General features: G+C 41.2%; 1 protein-coding gene across 1 annotated transcript in view; it reads left to right on the forward strand.

Annotated features, from left to right (window-relative positions):
• ITPR2 (inositol 1,4,5-trisphosphate receptor type 2) overlaps positions 1–14,555 on the forward strand; it is a 242,864-nt gene that overhangs the window by 31,685 nt on the left and 196,624 nt on the right. Inside the window, exons 3-9 of the mRNA XM_018918626.3 lie at positions 4,413–4,528; positions 5,656–5,742; positions 6,428–6,586; positions 10,438–10,536; positions 11,640–11,723; positions 12,555–12,701; positions 13,916–14,011. Of these exons, the coding sequence (XP_018774171.1) occupies positions 4,413–4,528; positions 5,656–5,742; positions 6,428–6,586; positions 10,438–10,536; positions 11,640–11,723; positions 12,555–12,701; positions 13,916–14,011 (788 nt within the window). The remainder of the gene's footprint in view (positions 1–4,412; positions 4,529–5,655; positions 5,743–6,427; positions 6,587–10,437; positions 10,537–11,639; positions 11,724–12,554; positions 12,702–13,915; positions 14,012–14,555) is intronic.

Here is a 14,555-nt window from a genome sequence, read left to right on the forward strand (position 1 = left end):
AGGCAAAAGAGTTTCTAAATATTGTTCTTATAATCAAGAATCTAAGCAAAGTCCATATTTTTCTCCCCAAGAATCTTCTGGGAAATAGCTTTCAATTAAAGCAGCAAAGTTAACAAACCAAACAAAAACCGCTTTAAGTAGGTTCTTAACATGAAAGGAAGACTTAGGCGTAAATGATTAATTGTATCATTAGACATAAGCAACTGAAAATAACATCTAAGAGCAGGATGAGTAGGGCCTCTTCACTAATAGGAACTGCTGTCTGTATGGTTTACAATGTTTTTATCACTGATAGCTGAACTGGCGTTGATTTGAGGTTAGAGCATGACCTGGGAGTCAAAGAAGTATGAGAAAAACATGTTTCTAACAAGATGTTTAGATTTCAAGGACTAACTCTGAAAATTAATATCAGAGAGGACTGTGTTTGCTCTTTTTTGGTAATATTTTATCAACCCTTTCCCCAGTGGGAGGGACAAAAAAGAAAGATTGTAGTTTTGATTCGTATCTCCCCTGCAGGGTTCACTCAGAGATCAAATCAAGGTACTGAGCTGTTGGCCTGAACTGAAAGCCTATGTAAAGAGGTGCCTCAAAATAGCAGTTTCATTTTTGCTATGTGTTTACTTTCTTTTTTTTTTTTTTTTTTTTGAGTGGGTGGTTGCTATTCTGGTTGTTTCAGAACGTCCTGCAGCGTGGGGCGTTGTTAAGCTAAGGAAAGATGTGGTTGCTTCTCATTTTGTGTCCATATGAAGAAGCTGTGCTCCCCATTCCTCCCCCAGTTGCACTGGGATGCACCTGCAGTGGCTCTGTGTTCACCAGGGTGCACATCCAGATTTGCATCAGTGCAGAGGAGGGTGGAATTTGGTCCCACATGTGTTTCCTGAAGCCTGGTGAAAAAACCCTACAGAACATTCACTGTATTGGATTGAAGGGACTGATCAAACCAAGTGCTTCATGTCTTAATTCCAGCTGAAGCTGGTGAGATCCAAAGCACTGAGTGTGGTGATGGAAATGCCCACTGTGCTGCAGGGCTGGGTTCACAGATATTGGCAAGAACAGTGTGGAGTGTGTGCCAGGAGTTGTGTACCTCTGCAGAAAAGCCACATCATGAGCCACACAACTGCAGGTTTCCTTAGTCTGGGACCCTAAACACACTCCAGCTTGATGCTCCTATCTCCAGTGGGAAGCACTTTCAGCTTCCAAGGTGTAAAATAGCACAGATGAGACCTGCTTGTTGATCAAGGAACAGGAGCACGAGTCTCATTCCTGTTTTAAATGTAAAATGACTTAAGTTTTTAAACTGGTCTAAACGTTCTTACTTGTAACTTGTATTGCTTTGCTTTCTTGAGGCTTCTGCAGTAAAAGTGATGCTGGTTCCTAAATACAACTCCTTTGCCTTTCAGGTTTTAGTCTGATCTAAGTTTTTTCTGATGTTATTATTTTTTTTTCTTCTCTCCCTTCCATTACTTTTTTTCTGCGCTCTCTCCTTTCTTCCTCCCACCCTTTCCTCTTCCATCTGCCATTTTTCTTTTTACTTGCCCTCTACATAATTTTGGCCTATCATTTTATTTTCCCCTTGTTTCTTCCAGTTCCATAATTGCTTTAGTTTCCTTCTTTAATTTCTTTCTTGTTGTCCTGCCTAGGAAACATCATTGCCCTACTCCATGCTCCTCCACATTTTTCTCCTATTCATTTTCTCACTAGTTCTTTTTTACCTTTTTGTCTATTTTTCTTTCCCCAAAACAAGTAGATTTGTACATGGGGTGATTTTATAGCCCTGTCACTTCCACTTACCCATTTGTCTGGTTTTAGTAAAGCCATGTGATAATTTCTCTAGTTCTGCAAACCAAAGAAATCTTCCATGATGGGCAAGAGTTGAATTTCTAACACTTAAAAAAAAAACCCAAGAGAGGGCAGAGAGAGAAAGCATCTGACAAATATTGTTCTAAAACATCTTTATCCAATATCAAGAAATATGTAAAGGGCATAATAGGAGTTATTTTCCTTTTCAGACTTCCTGAGTAAAGGTGCTATTTGCTTACCTTTGATATTCCCTCCTTAAATGTTTCTCTTCCTGAGGACTAATTATGTAAAACTCCATAAAGTAAGGGATTGGGAACTAGGACTACCTGGGAATGTCTGGAGAAGTCAGAAGAGACATTCTGTCTATTGAGTGGGTTGCTAGACTGACCTCCAGGAGGGAATGGCTTTTTGATCTGCTGTGTGGTGGAAAGTTACTTTATAATCTTATGCCTCAGTTTCTCCTTTTTTCCTGTTTATTTGAACTGTAGCATCTCTAGGGCAGGCACTGTTCCACCTCCTTACTATGTTTAGGATCATGAAGCTTGAATTTACATAGTTTTGTTACCCTAATTAAAAAATAGGGAAAAAAAAACCAGAGAAAAATAATGAGATGGCCTGGTTTCAATGCATCAGGAATCCTGAAAAGTAAAATAAAACAAATAATGATCTTTTTAGACTGTAAATTGAGGGAAATGCAATTGAAGTAATACTGATTTGGAAAAGGTCCTTTACATAGTGGTAGCACCATGCTCTTAGACTCTGCAGGAGGATGGCAAGCACTGTGTTTATTCCAAGTAGCAGGATGTGTGGGGAGTAACTGAGACATGAAGACTGTTCATGAAACATTTATTTCTCTGAAGTAACAATACCTAAAAGAAGGTATTGTTACTTCAGAGAAATAAATGTTTCATGAAGCCTTCTAAGAAGGCATGTTAATTATAGATTGTGACAGAAAATAAAAGCAGACCTTTGTCTTATGAGCTGAAATCTCGATACTTCAGGTAAAATATCCTACAATATGCAATACAATTTAATGGCACACAACAATTTGGGGTTTTTTTCACCTCCTTGGTTTCCAGAATATTGTTAAAGTTACCTGGGAGTTCTGTACTCTAGGTTCTGTGATATCATTCCCATTATAAATGTTAAATGAGAGCAAACACCTTTGCAGAGTGGCTGGGTTTGCTTTGATAAGGATCTGTGGGACTTTTCCCTTGGGACAGCAACTCAGGGCTGGGGCGGAGGGGGGACGGGTAAATCCATGAGCACTTTGGGTCAGTGCCAAGGAAGGTTCTGCCGCTGGGGGACAATTTTGTATGGACAAACTTTGCTGAATGCTTGAGTAGGGGCTGGGTCAGTCGTCATCCAGTGCTTGGCCATCTGTGCCAGTGAAATATGGAGGGCTCATAGTTGGGGACAGACCTTCCTTTGACTGCAGCCCATGCTGAGGAAGAGTTTCACCCTACAACACCCAATCCTGAGTGTCCTTACTACTCCCACAGCAGAGCTCTTTCCTCCTCTTGCCTGTTAATAAGTGTGCATGTGAAAGGGCAATTACCAATGTTTGCTGTGTGAAATGTCTGTCAAGTCTTGCTGCTTTTAGAGCAGTTGATGATTGTGGCTGTGCAAGACTACATGTTTGTCATTCTAAAAGTAATTGGAGGTAAATGAGCCATCAGCCTCTATTTCCAGTTTATAGGACTGCCAGTGCTCAAAACCCCTTGAGTCAGGGAATTTCACAAAATTCAGTTTCTTGCCAATTAGTATTAACTTTCAATTATTGATTACGGTTTTGGGAAATGAAGATGAACAATTGAACAAGCACTTAGGGAAGCACCCTTTGGCTTCCTTCCAGACATCTCTCCCCTTGTTTGATATGCAGCCCCCTCACTCCACCTGGGGAAATGGTGGGGATGGGATGAGGGTTGGTGTATTGATATTCTCTTTCCTTTGCTGCTCATTTCTTATTCAGCATCTCAGCATTGCCTGCAGTCTCCTCCTTCTTCTCCTTCTCCACATCTTTTAATCTCATTTGCACAGCCACCCTGCTCAGGTGGCTCCTCTCTCCTCACCTGCTTTTTCCTGGTCTGTTGGACAGTAGTGATATTCAGCTTGTGTCACTTTAACTAAAAAACCCTTAACAGTAAAAACAACTCCGTGAAGGCACAGAGACCCAAAATCTGTGTGGACCTGCTTGGTGGCTGGCTGCTGAATGCCCCTGCCACCCTTGGATCCAGAGGAGCTGGGCAAGCTAGGTGTGTGGTATACAGACAGCAGGACCCCTCTTCCAAGGCTTCATGTGCCTTCAAGCAGTGCATCTGTGATGTTGGAGTGCTAACAAAGCAGCAGACAGATATGGCAGGATCTCAGCCTGGGGCTCTTACAGAAATTGCACAGAATGGGAACCTGTGAGCCTTTAAAGGCTTTAGGTTCAACTCTAATGTTGTGCCACCCTGTTTCTGGTATCATTGCCACCAAGCTGACTTGGTGGCTGTGTTTAAACACTGGTATCTGGACATTTCTGGACAGAAAAACCTAACCAACACATACTTACAAATGAAGGAAATGTCTTTCAATATGACTGAGGAGTATTTCTTTCAATCTTTCCCCAGACTGCCTTTTCAAGGTGTGTCCTATGAACAGATATTCAGCCCAGAAGCAGTACTGGAAAGCCAAGCAAGCCAAACAAGGAAACCATACTGAAGCAGCACTGCTGAAGAAACTTCAAGTAAGAGACAGCTGTATTTGTAATCTTATCTCAATCTGCAGGCTGTAGAATTACAATAGCACCAGAAAGAATAATAACTAGTAGTGCCTTGGGAACCACTGTGATGGGTATTATTATGCCACCATAGCAACTCTGTATTCTCCTTAGCTCTCCTACCACCTGACTGGCATTTAAAGCCCCTGACCTGGTGTTTATTTTACTTTGAGCTGGGGGTTTTGCCTTTGCTGTAAGCAAGCTAGTCCTCAAGCTAGTCCTTTCAGAAATTTTATAATGTAAAAATGGAGTTGTTAAAATCAGGATCCCTGGTTTAAATAATGCTGGAAATCTTTACCAGGCATTAGAGAGAAGAGTGGACAAAGAGATGTCCTCAATGCTTTAGCCAGGGCATTCCTCAAAATTGTGTTTGCCCTTGTCTTCAGTCTAAGTGATTCTTTTGTGAACCTTTTTGCAGATTTTATTTTGTCTCAAATACAGTGTGGATGGAACAACTCATCTGCACCTGAAAAACGGCTGGCCTGGTGTTGTAACTGAATGCATGAGATTAAGTGAAAACAAGATCCTGTTAAACCTGGATGACAGTTTTGTGGGCAGTGGGGAGGTCACCAGTGCTTCCAGTTAAAACCAGCAAGGAAGGCACATGGTGTGTGGCCAGGGTTACACAGCAATTAGTGCTGGGAGTGGAGAGTTTGCTCTGTGGCTATGTTTGACCCAGTCTATTGTGTTTAATTTTAATGTTGCCTATTGTGAGCTAATGTTTTTGTTTTGTTGTAAAGTCTATGTGTTTATGTACAATTAAACCCCAACAAGTAAAAGGAGTGGTGACAGGGAGAAGCTAATCATAGGCCCCTTTTTATCCTCTATTGGATGAAATAAAGCCCCTGGAATTACCTTTTGGGGTTGGAAAATTTTAAAATAGCATGCTTCTTAGGTGTCACCCATGAATTGTGACAGAGTCCCAATTTTGGGTAATATAAAAGTCAAAATCAGCGTCAGGATTTGGGTGCTAATATTTCCAGTGCAGTAATGTTTGTAGGCTGCAGGATTTAAATCAGGTACATTTCCATTTTGCACTGTGTGTTCCAGGTACTTCTTTTGTAGAGTCTAAAGAAATAGTAATTCTCTTGCAGCATGCAGCAGAACTGGAACAAAAGCAGAATGAAAGTGAGAACAGAAAGCTGTTGGGTGAAATTGTAAAATACAGCAACGTCATCCAGGTAAGCATATTGAAAATCCATCTGCCTTCTCAGTGTTGGAAAGGAAACAGTTGTTTCATTTCAAGGTTACAGTGAAAATTAACTAACTACCCGCTATAATCTGTATTGTCAAGGGTTAGGTAAACAGAACTTGGTGAAGTTTACAATATTGTACTTTTCTGCCTGTTTCAAAGTCGACCAGAAGTGCTGTATATTCCTGTTTAAATAATATGTCATAATAAAAATTCTATGTGTATTTCTTTGTGCTGCAGTTTAGAATCTGAATGTAAATATGTGTCTTTTATTACCAAGAGTTATTTCAAAATCCTGCTACAGAGGTGCTGTGCAGCTCCTTTTAAATCATTGAAGTAATCTGTATCTCATGACATATAAATGAGACAGGAGCTAAGTTCTTAAGTGCAGTACAACTTTTCTGTAATGGATGTAATTCTTGAAGGGAGCACTGAAATGGACACTTGCCTTGCTGTAAAATTGATCCCTGACACATTTCTCACAATCTGAGATGGATCATCTGTTTTCCTAAACTCTAGCATACTTTGATAACTGCCTTCTAGTTATATTTTATATTATTTTATATTATTATAGAAAATCTCTGCAGTGTGAAAGCCTGTGCCTCCTCTTTTGACTGGAGGGAGAAAAAGCAACTAAAAGCTGTACTTTAAAAAAAATTTTTTTTTGTTCCCAGCTACTGCACATAAAAAGCAACAAATACCTCACAGTCAACAAGAGATTGCCAGCTCTGCTAGAGAAGAATGCCATGCGGGTGTCCCTGGATGCTGCAGGGAATGAGGGCTCCTGGTTTTATATCCAGCCCTTCTGGAAACTGAGGAGTGAAGGTGACAATGTAAGTGGAAATACTGAATGTGTTAAGAAGGAGAAGGGAGAAGAATTCCGGGACGTATAACTTCTTCTCTGCTGGCCTGTTTCATAATGGATTCAGTTCAGGAAAGAAGAAATTAGAAGAGTAATTGGGACTTTCACCTTTCATGTGTAACTGGAAAGTGTTACTAAATTATATGGTCTGGAATCTCTTGTGTTGCCACATTGAAGCTTCTCTGTTGGGGCTTCTTTGCTAAGTCTGCCTGTTGAATGCACGTTTACAAAGCTGACAAGAAATCATAGTTTATGCTGGAGTCTTTTTTTTTTTTTTTTTAAAGGTTTTGGGTTTTTTATAAATTTTGTGGCAACATTTTTTTTTCAAGGGGTCAGTAAAGAGTGTCTCTAGGAAAGACATCAGCTTTCTTTAAATCTGTATTCCCTTCTGATGTGAAAATGGTATCTATGATTGGAGCTGGGTAGAGTAGTCTGGAAAGCCTTTTCTGGGTTGGTTTCAGCTGGAGTCTTGCATATTGGTGAGAGGAAGAATGCACAGGAGAGCTCTTTGCAGCAGATCTGAGAGCTGTGCCGTGAGATTACAACTCCCTTCTTCATTCTGTGGCTTGGTTAAGTGCCCAATGTGGAGAATTCAGATCTGCCTCTGGGAAGGCCACACGATGATGAACTTGTGTGGTTTTTTATTGCAGACCTGGCTGGGAATGTTTGGCTGCTTTCCCCTGTGCATAATCAGTGAAAGCCTTCTTAGGATTGTAGAAGGGAATGCCTCTTTTTTTGTGTATTTTCTCTCATTAATTTTGTGGTTACCCAGCCCTTGGAATGCTCTCCAGGATGATGAGTGTGGTTGCTTGCAACTCCTTTTGCAATCTGTTGTGGAGAGGAGAAGGATTGGATTCCCAGCTCCTGGTCAAATATCCCTAGAGTCAGAGTCTTTCCCTGCTCCACATGGTGATCAAAAGGGTATTTGAAAATCCTCCTTTTTCTCAAAGCCTGTTGCAGAGAAAAGGGAGCAAATATAGCCCTCAGGATGGCCTCTGCAGGGCTTTTCAGCTCAGGGGCTCAAACAAACGTGGCTCAAACATTAGCCTGGTATTTCTTTTCCTTCTTTGGAGAGAAAAAAAAAGGGTGACTTGTTGCTTTGGCTTAATTTCTTGGAATAACGTCAGTTCAGCATCTTTTTAAATTTCTCATGCCTTGAAAATAGGTATGTGTGTCATGCTCTTGAGAGGGAGGACCTGGCATTCCCACCTGTTATCTGCAAAGCCATGGTGAGCCCTTAGAGCTGAGAGCAGCAGAACCATCCTTGGCTTTCAAAGGCATCCTCAGCACTACAGAGATTTTGGTTCCATTTCCCACTGTTGTGCACACAAGAGGGTTTGAAAGCAGACTTGCTATCTACAAAGATTGCAGATCAGTGCAGTGATGGCAGTGGCATCCCATGCCCCAGACCCCTTTCCCAGCCCATTCCCATGGGGATTTATCTGACAGGCTCTGAGCCCTGAGGGCCATGTGCCAAACTGCCTTATTCCTGACTCAATGGACTCGGTTCCTTTGGAGTGGCCTGCTGCTCTTTTTGTGTTTCCAGGTTGCCTTTCAGAGCTGGCAGCTTGCCACTGTAATTTACAGAGGGAATTTATAAAGGGAAGGTGTTTCTTGTTTCTACTAGGCCCAAAAGGATTTGGCAATTTTCTTTGCAAATTTCCAGCGATAAACATTAGTGCTCTGGTAGTTCTCTCTGCTTTTGTGCATTTCTACTTCTACAACAGATACACAAACCAGACAGCCGTTTCACAGAGGACAGGAGTAGCAAGAGGAGTAGCAATCCAGTTCATTTTTCTCTCACAGATGGAGGGAGGCTTCAGCCTTTTACTCACTGCTTCCTTTTCAGTTACTCCCAGGCATGGAAACTTCAATTCATGGAGTTAGCTTAGTATATCAGGCCCCTACTCTGTTTAGAAACTTTGAGATTTTTTAAAATTTTATTTCTGTGCTATAATGAGGAAATTCCCTAGAAAACATGTTTTAGAAAGTCTTTTAAGCAAGAGCAGTGAGGTCTGAGTTACTTCTTGGATGGCTGCTACTGACCAGGTAATGCAGGCAAGGTATGCCATATGTGCTAAAAGAAAAGGAATCTGTTACAGGAAGTCGAGTGTGACTCTTCTGGTAAGTGATCAGAGCTTTTCAGCTTTGTGAAATATTTTAGAACTTCATTTTCTGAAAGAAGGTTAGCTTAGTTTCACTAGCAACTGATTAATTTTGCAAGTCAATGAAAGTAATTAAAAATATGACTGAAAATTTACAGTAATTGACATAACTACGGTATTTTCTGCAGACTTTTATTAAGTCTTCATAATTTTTGAAGCTGCTCTTCAATGGAAGATAGGACTGATTAAGGCTAGAGCTGCTTCCAGATGGACTGAACAATGAAATATGCCCTGATAGCAGGAATGGTGCTGTGTGGATTGCACTGCAGTTATTTGTCATTTTAGTGGGTTTTGTTTTTTTCTTTTTAAATAAGATGTTTAATGATGTGCTCTCTTACTGATTTAGTTGTGGTAGTCCTGGTGTACATGCAACAATTTTGAAGTCCTGATTCCACTTTGCAGGATGCAAACCTGGTGGTATTTTGGTTAATGAATTGTCTGGTCATAACTTCTTAAAGCAGGCTGTAAGTAATGTCTGTGTGAAGCATGGCATGCAGGAATGTATTGCATAAGAAATGTGTCTTATAGTCATTATTTTGATTCTGTTAGTGAACTTGTTCCCATGCCTTGGATCAAGTAGGATTTCTGTGTGTGATCTGAGCATGGTGACACTGTCTTACGCTACTGTTTATTTTAGCTGTGTTGGTAAAGAACAGACAAACCTTCCTTTTCACTCTGCAATGAGGGGGCCAAATTCACCTGCATTGAAGTTGCACAAGGCTGAACTGGGCTCAGCTTTTTCATAGGAAATGTGCTGATCAATGCAGAAAGTGTTTTTATTTCTTTGTCTTCCAAAAGAAAGCATGGCTTGTGCAGCATTTCATGTAGTAAAAAATCACATGTAGCCACTTGTCTTCGTGTCTGTGTGTGCTCAAAATTGCTGTGAACAACATAAGCAAATCAGGACCCAGTGCCAACCAATCTATGTGGATTGATATTTTTTTATTATTTATTTTTCCCCCTTCCAGGCATGAATTGAATTCTCCATATGCATGTCTCAAGCAGTTTTCAGGTTAAAGAAAGTTTTGTATTTTGAAAGAATTGCAAGGGCATGCAAATTTGCTTGCAGGGAGCCAGCTAGGAATTCCTCTTGTAGAGGGAAGGTCTCTCAGCTGTTGTACCTGTTGCCTGTGCTGATCTCAAACACCACTTAGGGAGCAACAGCAGAGGGGATGGAGTGTGTTCACCTCTTCCTGAATTTACAGTAATTTCTGTGCCTTTCTAGGTTGCCCCTGAGCAGTCTGAATCAGAGAGCTACTGAGCCTGTCAGGACACTTGCCAGCAGATGGTCCTCATGAGCTGGGGGCTCATGATTACTTTCTAAGCTTTCTTTGGGATAAAGAGAACTTAGTGTAACTTTTGGATGAACTGAGCTGTTCCTGGAATTCGTAGTTTCATTTCTATTTCATGGTCTGGAGTTTCTGCTGAACCAGGGGACATGCTTATTGGGAATGCAAGGGTTGAATAGTTGGAAATCTTGAACCCAAGTGATTGCAGATCGTGGGGGAACAGACCTGCTGTGTGAACTGTCTGCAAATAAATTCACCGAGTGCCACTCCTAGAGCATGCATTTAAATAATTTTCTAAATATGCTTCATTACTTCATTTTATTGGATAACTACTTAGGTCTAAATTGCATTTTATTTCTGACTTCCAGGTTGTGGTGGGAGATAAAGTTGTTCTCATGCCAGTCAATGCAGGACAGCCTCTGCACGCCAGCAACATTGAGCTTCTAGACAACCCTGGCTGCAAAGAGGTGAGTTCAGGAGGGCAGGATCTGAGATGGTCCTAGAAAGGCTGAGGGAATTGGGATTGGTCAGCCTGGAGGAGAGAAGGCTTTGGAGTGACCTCAGTCTTTCCTGTGGGCTCTCAAGGCCACAGTGAGACTCTTAACAAGGGCCTGGAGTGACAGGGCAAGGGGGAATGGCTTCACACTGACAGAGAGAGGGTTTAGGTTGGATATAAGGAAGAGATTGTGCCCTATGAGGGTGGTGAGGCCTGGCACAGTGTTGTAGGCACACAGTTTGTGGTAATTTGGGTTGGTGCTGTGGCTACAGTTGTGCAGGACAGGGGAGCAGCATTGAAGGCAATGAGACCTGGAGTGCCCAGGTGCATGACCAACCACCAAAGGGCACAGAGGGCACACAGGTGCAATGCATGCAAGGTGAAGAGTGTGAAAGGTTGTACTGTAGGACAATAAAGGGCTGTGGATGCTTGAGGCCTTCTTTGGTGTCCCTTGTGCCTCCACCATCCCTCTGGCAGCACAGGGTGCCCAGAGAAGCTGTGGCTGCCCCTGGATCCCTGGCAGTGTCCAAGGCCAGGCTGGATGGGGCTCTGAGCAAGCTGGGATAGTGGAAGGTGTCCCTGCCCATGGCAGTGGCTTGGAGCACGATGAACTTTACATCCCTTCCAGCTCAGGCCATTCTGTGATGTGTTGTGCTTTACTGGTAACCAGAATCCACCGTGAGCCCACGATGGACTCTAAGCCAGCCTTAAAAACTGGTTCCAGCTTAGCCTCAAAAACCAAAGATGAAATATTCTTGCTGCAGTGATAACTCTGTGAGGTTTCCTTGAGTATCTCAAACTCTGAAGTAAGAGTAAGTCCTCACTCAGTATCCCTTAGGGGTGTTCTTGGTAGGCTGTCAGCAAACAGGGCAACATTTCCCCACCTAGTCTTCTCCAATGTTACAATCATTAACACCTGAGAGCTTCAGGACCAGTGTTAAGAGCTGTACAGATATGTAGCTTAGCCATGTCCCCTGCCATCCTAGATGAGGTGTGGTCTTTCAGAAGAGTGGAATGTCTAAAAAAAAAAAACCATCCCCATATACTAGAATCAGATTTTTTTTTTCTCTAAAGGTAAATGCTGTCAACTGTAACACAAGCTGGAAAATAACTTTGTTCATGAAATTCAGTAGTTACCGAGATGATGTACTGAAAGGAGTAAGTATGATTTTTAAATTGTTTTTTGAATCCAAAAAGTCTTACTGTATTTAACTGTAGAGAAATATTACCTCATGAATAAAAGAAGAAATAAGGACTTTATGGAGATGTTCCAAGTAACTGTAACAATAACTGTAATAAGACAATGTAGCTTTACATGCTGAGGTATTGCACAGTTTCATGCCTGTAGATTAAACTCTGAGATAATTTACATTTTCATTTTAGAGATAAGCTTAATTTGTCCTCACATGTACCTTAATAAATCATTATCAATGGTTTTTTTTTCAATAGGTGTCAAGGTACCAGCAGTTTTTGAGGAAGAATTTGAAAGGGAAAATGGTATCTTTTTGTAGACCCATTTAAGGATAGTGTTTCAAGTCTTGGAGAGAGGCAGGAAGAAACAAAAATGATGCCAGCAGAAGAAATAGAGAGGGGGCGTTGGTGTTGATTGCAGAGTAGAAGTAATAATAGAATGTTAGAAAAATCTCTTCACTTCCCTTAAATAGTAAGTAAGATTAGAAACAAAAAAATCAATTTAGTAAAGTTAACTAGAATTAAAAATCATCTTCAGGTTAATTTTTGCCCACTGTTCATTGTGGTGCCTTCCCAAAAGGCCATGGGTCTCCTGCAGGACTGAGTTACCCCATCTAATTTCCAGACTTGGTCCTAAGATTGAATGCTCTTCACTTGGTACCTGCTCCAGAAATAGGAAGCTCAGAAGTATTTTCTTTCTATCAGCTCTGCTGGCATCACTGGAGCTGTTACAAATAGAAAATAACTCTGGAGGCTTTGCCTACCACTTAACAGTGCTTCTTTTTCCTATTTCTTTAGGGAGATGTTGTGAGGCTGTTTCATGCAGAGCAAGAGAAGTTTCTGACCTGTGATGAATATGAGAAGAAACAACACATTTTCCTCCGCACTACGTTACGTCAGTCAGCCACGTCTGCAACAAGTTCTAAAGCACTGTGGGAAATAGAGGTCTTTTTTATTTCTCTTTATAAATATTTTAGGATGCGAAGGCCGGGGCTCAGTAAAAAAACTTCAGCACAACATGAGTCATTCATAGGCTCCTGATATCATCACACACCTCCCTGTAACTATTATTATTTCATGAAGCGGTTTGTGTAGGATGAACCCTGACGAGCTGCTTTATTGCTCTGTGTGTGTGGAGACAGGAGGCTTTCTTGCTATATTTGCCTGCACTGAAATGAGGGAGAGTCAAATTTCAAATTCAGACTTGACGTAAATGGTGTGATTTTACCAAAGCCAATCAAAGGGCGCTCACCTCTCCTGAGTTTTGAGTGTTTACGTTTAACTTCATGTGCAGTATAAAAAATGGAAATCCGTGGCTGACAGGAAATCTCCCAAACATCACACAACACATCAACATTTGTTTATCTGAAGAAAGGTGGTCTTGTGAATGGGCATGACTTTGAGAAGGGAAATAGTAAACATTTTTGTTCAACTAAGAAACATTGGAAATTGATATGTCTCAAATCCTTGATACTACAATAATGTAACTCCTATGTACCCAAAAGTTCCTGTGTGATGGACAACCTTTGTGTATTTAGAACAGTCTTCAGAAAAATGGTTGATTTGTCTGGGTAAGGATTGTCTGGAGTAGAGTGTATTGCATGTGTACTTATTGGAGATTCCTCCTTAAAGGAGACAGACACTGCTAGATTTGAAGAAAGCAAACAACCTACATCTCAGTCAAAGGATAAAAGAAATAACCTGTGATATTTCAGATGGTATGAGGATACATCACTTGAATGAAAAATTTTCAGAAGCCCCTAATATTGACAAAAACAGAGCTGGTATAATTGGTAAAATAATGTAAGATGGATTGAATTTTGCATTTAAGTAGTGCCTAGTAGTGTAGAACAGCTCTCCTTACTTTCTTGAGCTGCAGATTCACAGCATGTCACTAAAAAGCAAAATATGGCTCGTCATGTTTGCAGGGAATAAATTAATGAAAGCACAGAAAGTAATAGATGGAGTATTTCCTGGCACTTGGCAAAAAGTAAATGTAAGTTATCTATAGTGAGCTTCATGTAAGCACAGAATTCCTCTCTTTGGCAGGCTGTAATGATGTTGTTTGCATATTTTTATTAGGAGTGAGCTGCAGGAAATGTCAGTGATCTGAAGGATGATCTTGAGGATCAGGATTAAAATCTAAATTCTTCTTTTAGGTTGTCCACCATGACCCTTGCCGGGGAGGGGCAGGACAGTGGAATAGCTTGTTTAGATTTAAGCATTTGGCAACTGGAAACTACTTGGCTGCAGAGGTAAGAATGCCAGTTAAACAAGTGTTTGTGTGCTGCCTAACCAAGTCCTGCTGGTTCAGAACTGCTGTAGCAGGTGGGTCTGCAGTGTAGATCTTCACAAAGGTCCCACGCCGGGCCCCTGCTGGGTCATACTGTACTGCTGCACCCAGGGCTTGCAGGGCAAACACCACTGTTAAATATGCACAGTGTTTATACTGAAAACCCTGGGGCTCAGTTATCTCTCTGTTCCTGTTTGCCCTTGATTTTTGGAGTGGTGTTGTGACTGTGGATTGGTGTCATGCAAGTTCATTGTGATTAACTAGGCTGCAGGGTTCTGCTATTGCACTCTTGCCTTTTGACTAAAATTCAAATTTAAAAAGTTCTGGGGAAGTCTCTGCCCCTTCTGACGGAATGGAAGGTCCCAGAGGAGAAAGAAGATGTTGCAACTTGTCTGGTTACTATCTGGTACTTTGTATTAAAGCATAAGAGTATTGTGACTCCCCAAAAGAGCAGCTTAATATATTTTAAGACTCCTTAAAAATAAAATATGGCTCTTGACAAGCTG

The sequence above is a fragment of the Serinus canaria genome, chromosome 1A (genome assembly GCF_022539315.1).
Source record: "Serinus canaria isolate serCan28SL12 chromosome 1A, serCan2020, whole genome shotgun sequence".
NCBI classification, from domain to species: domain Eukaryota; kingdom Metazoa; phylum Chordata; class Aves; order Passeriformes; family Fringillidae; genus Serinus; species Serinus canaria.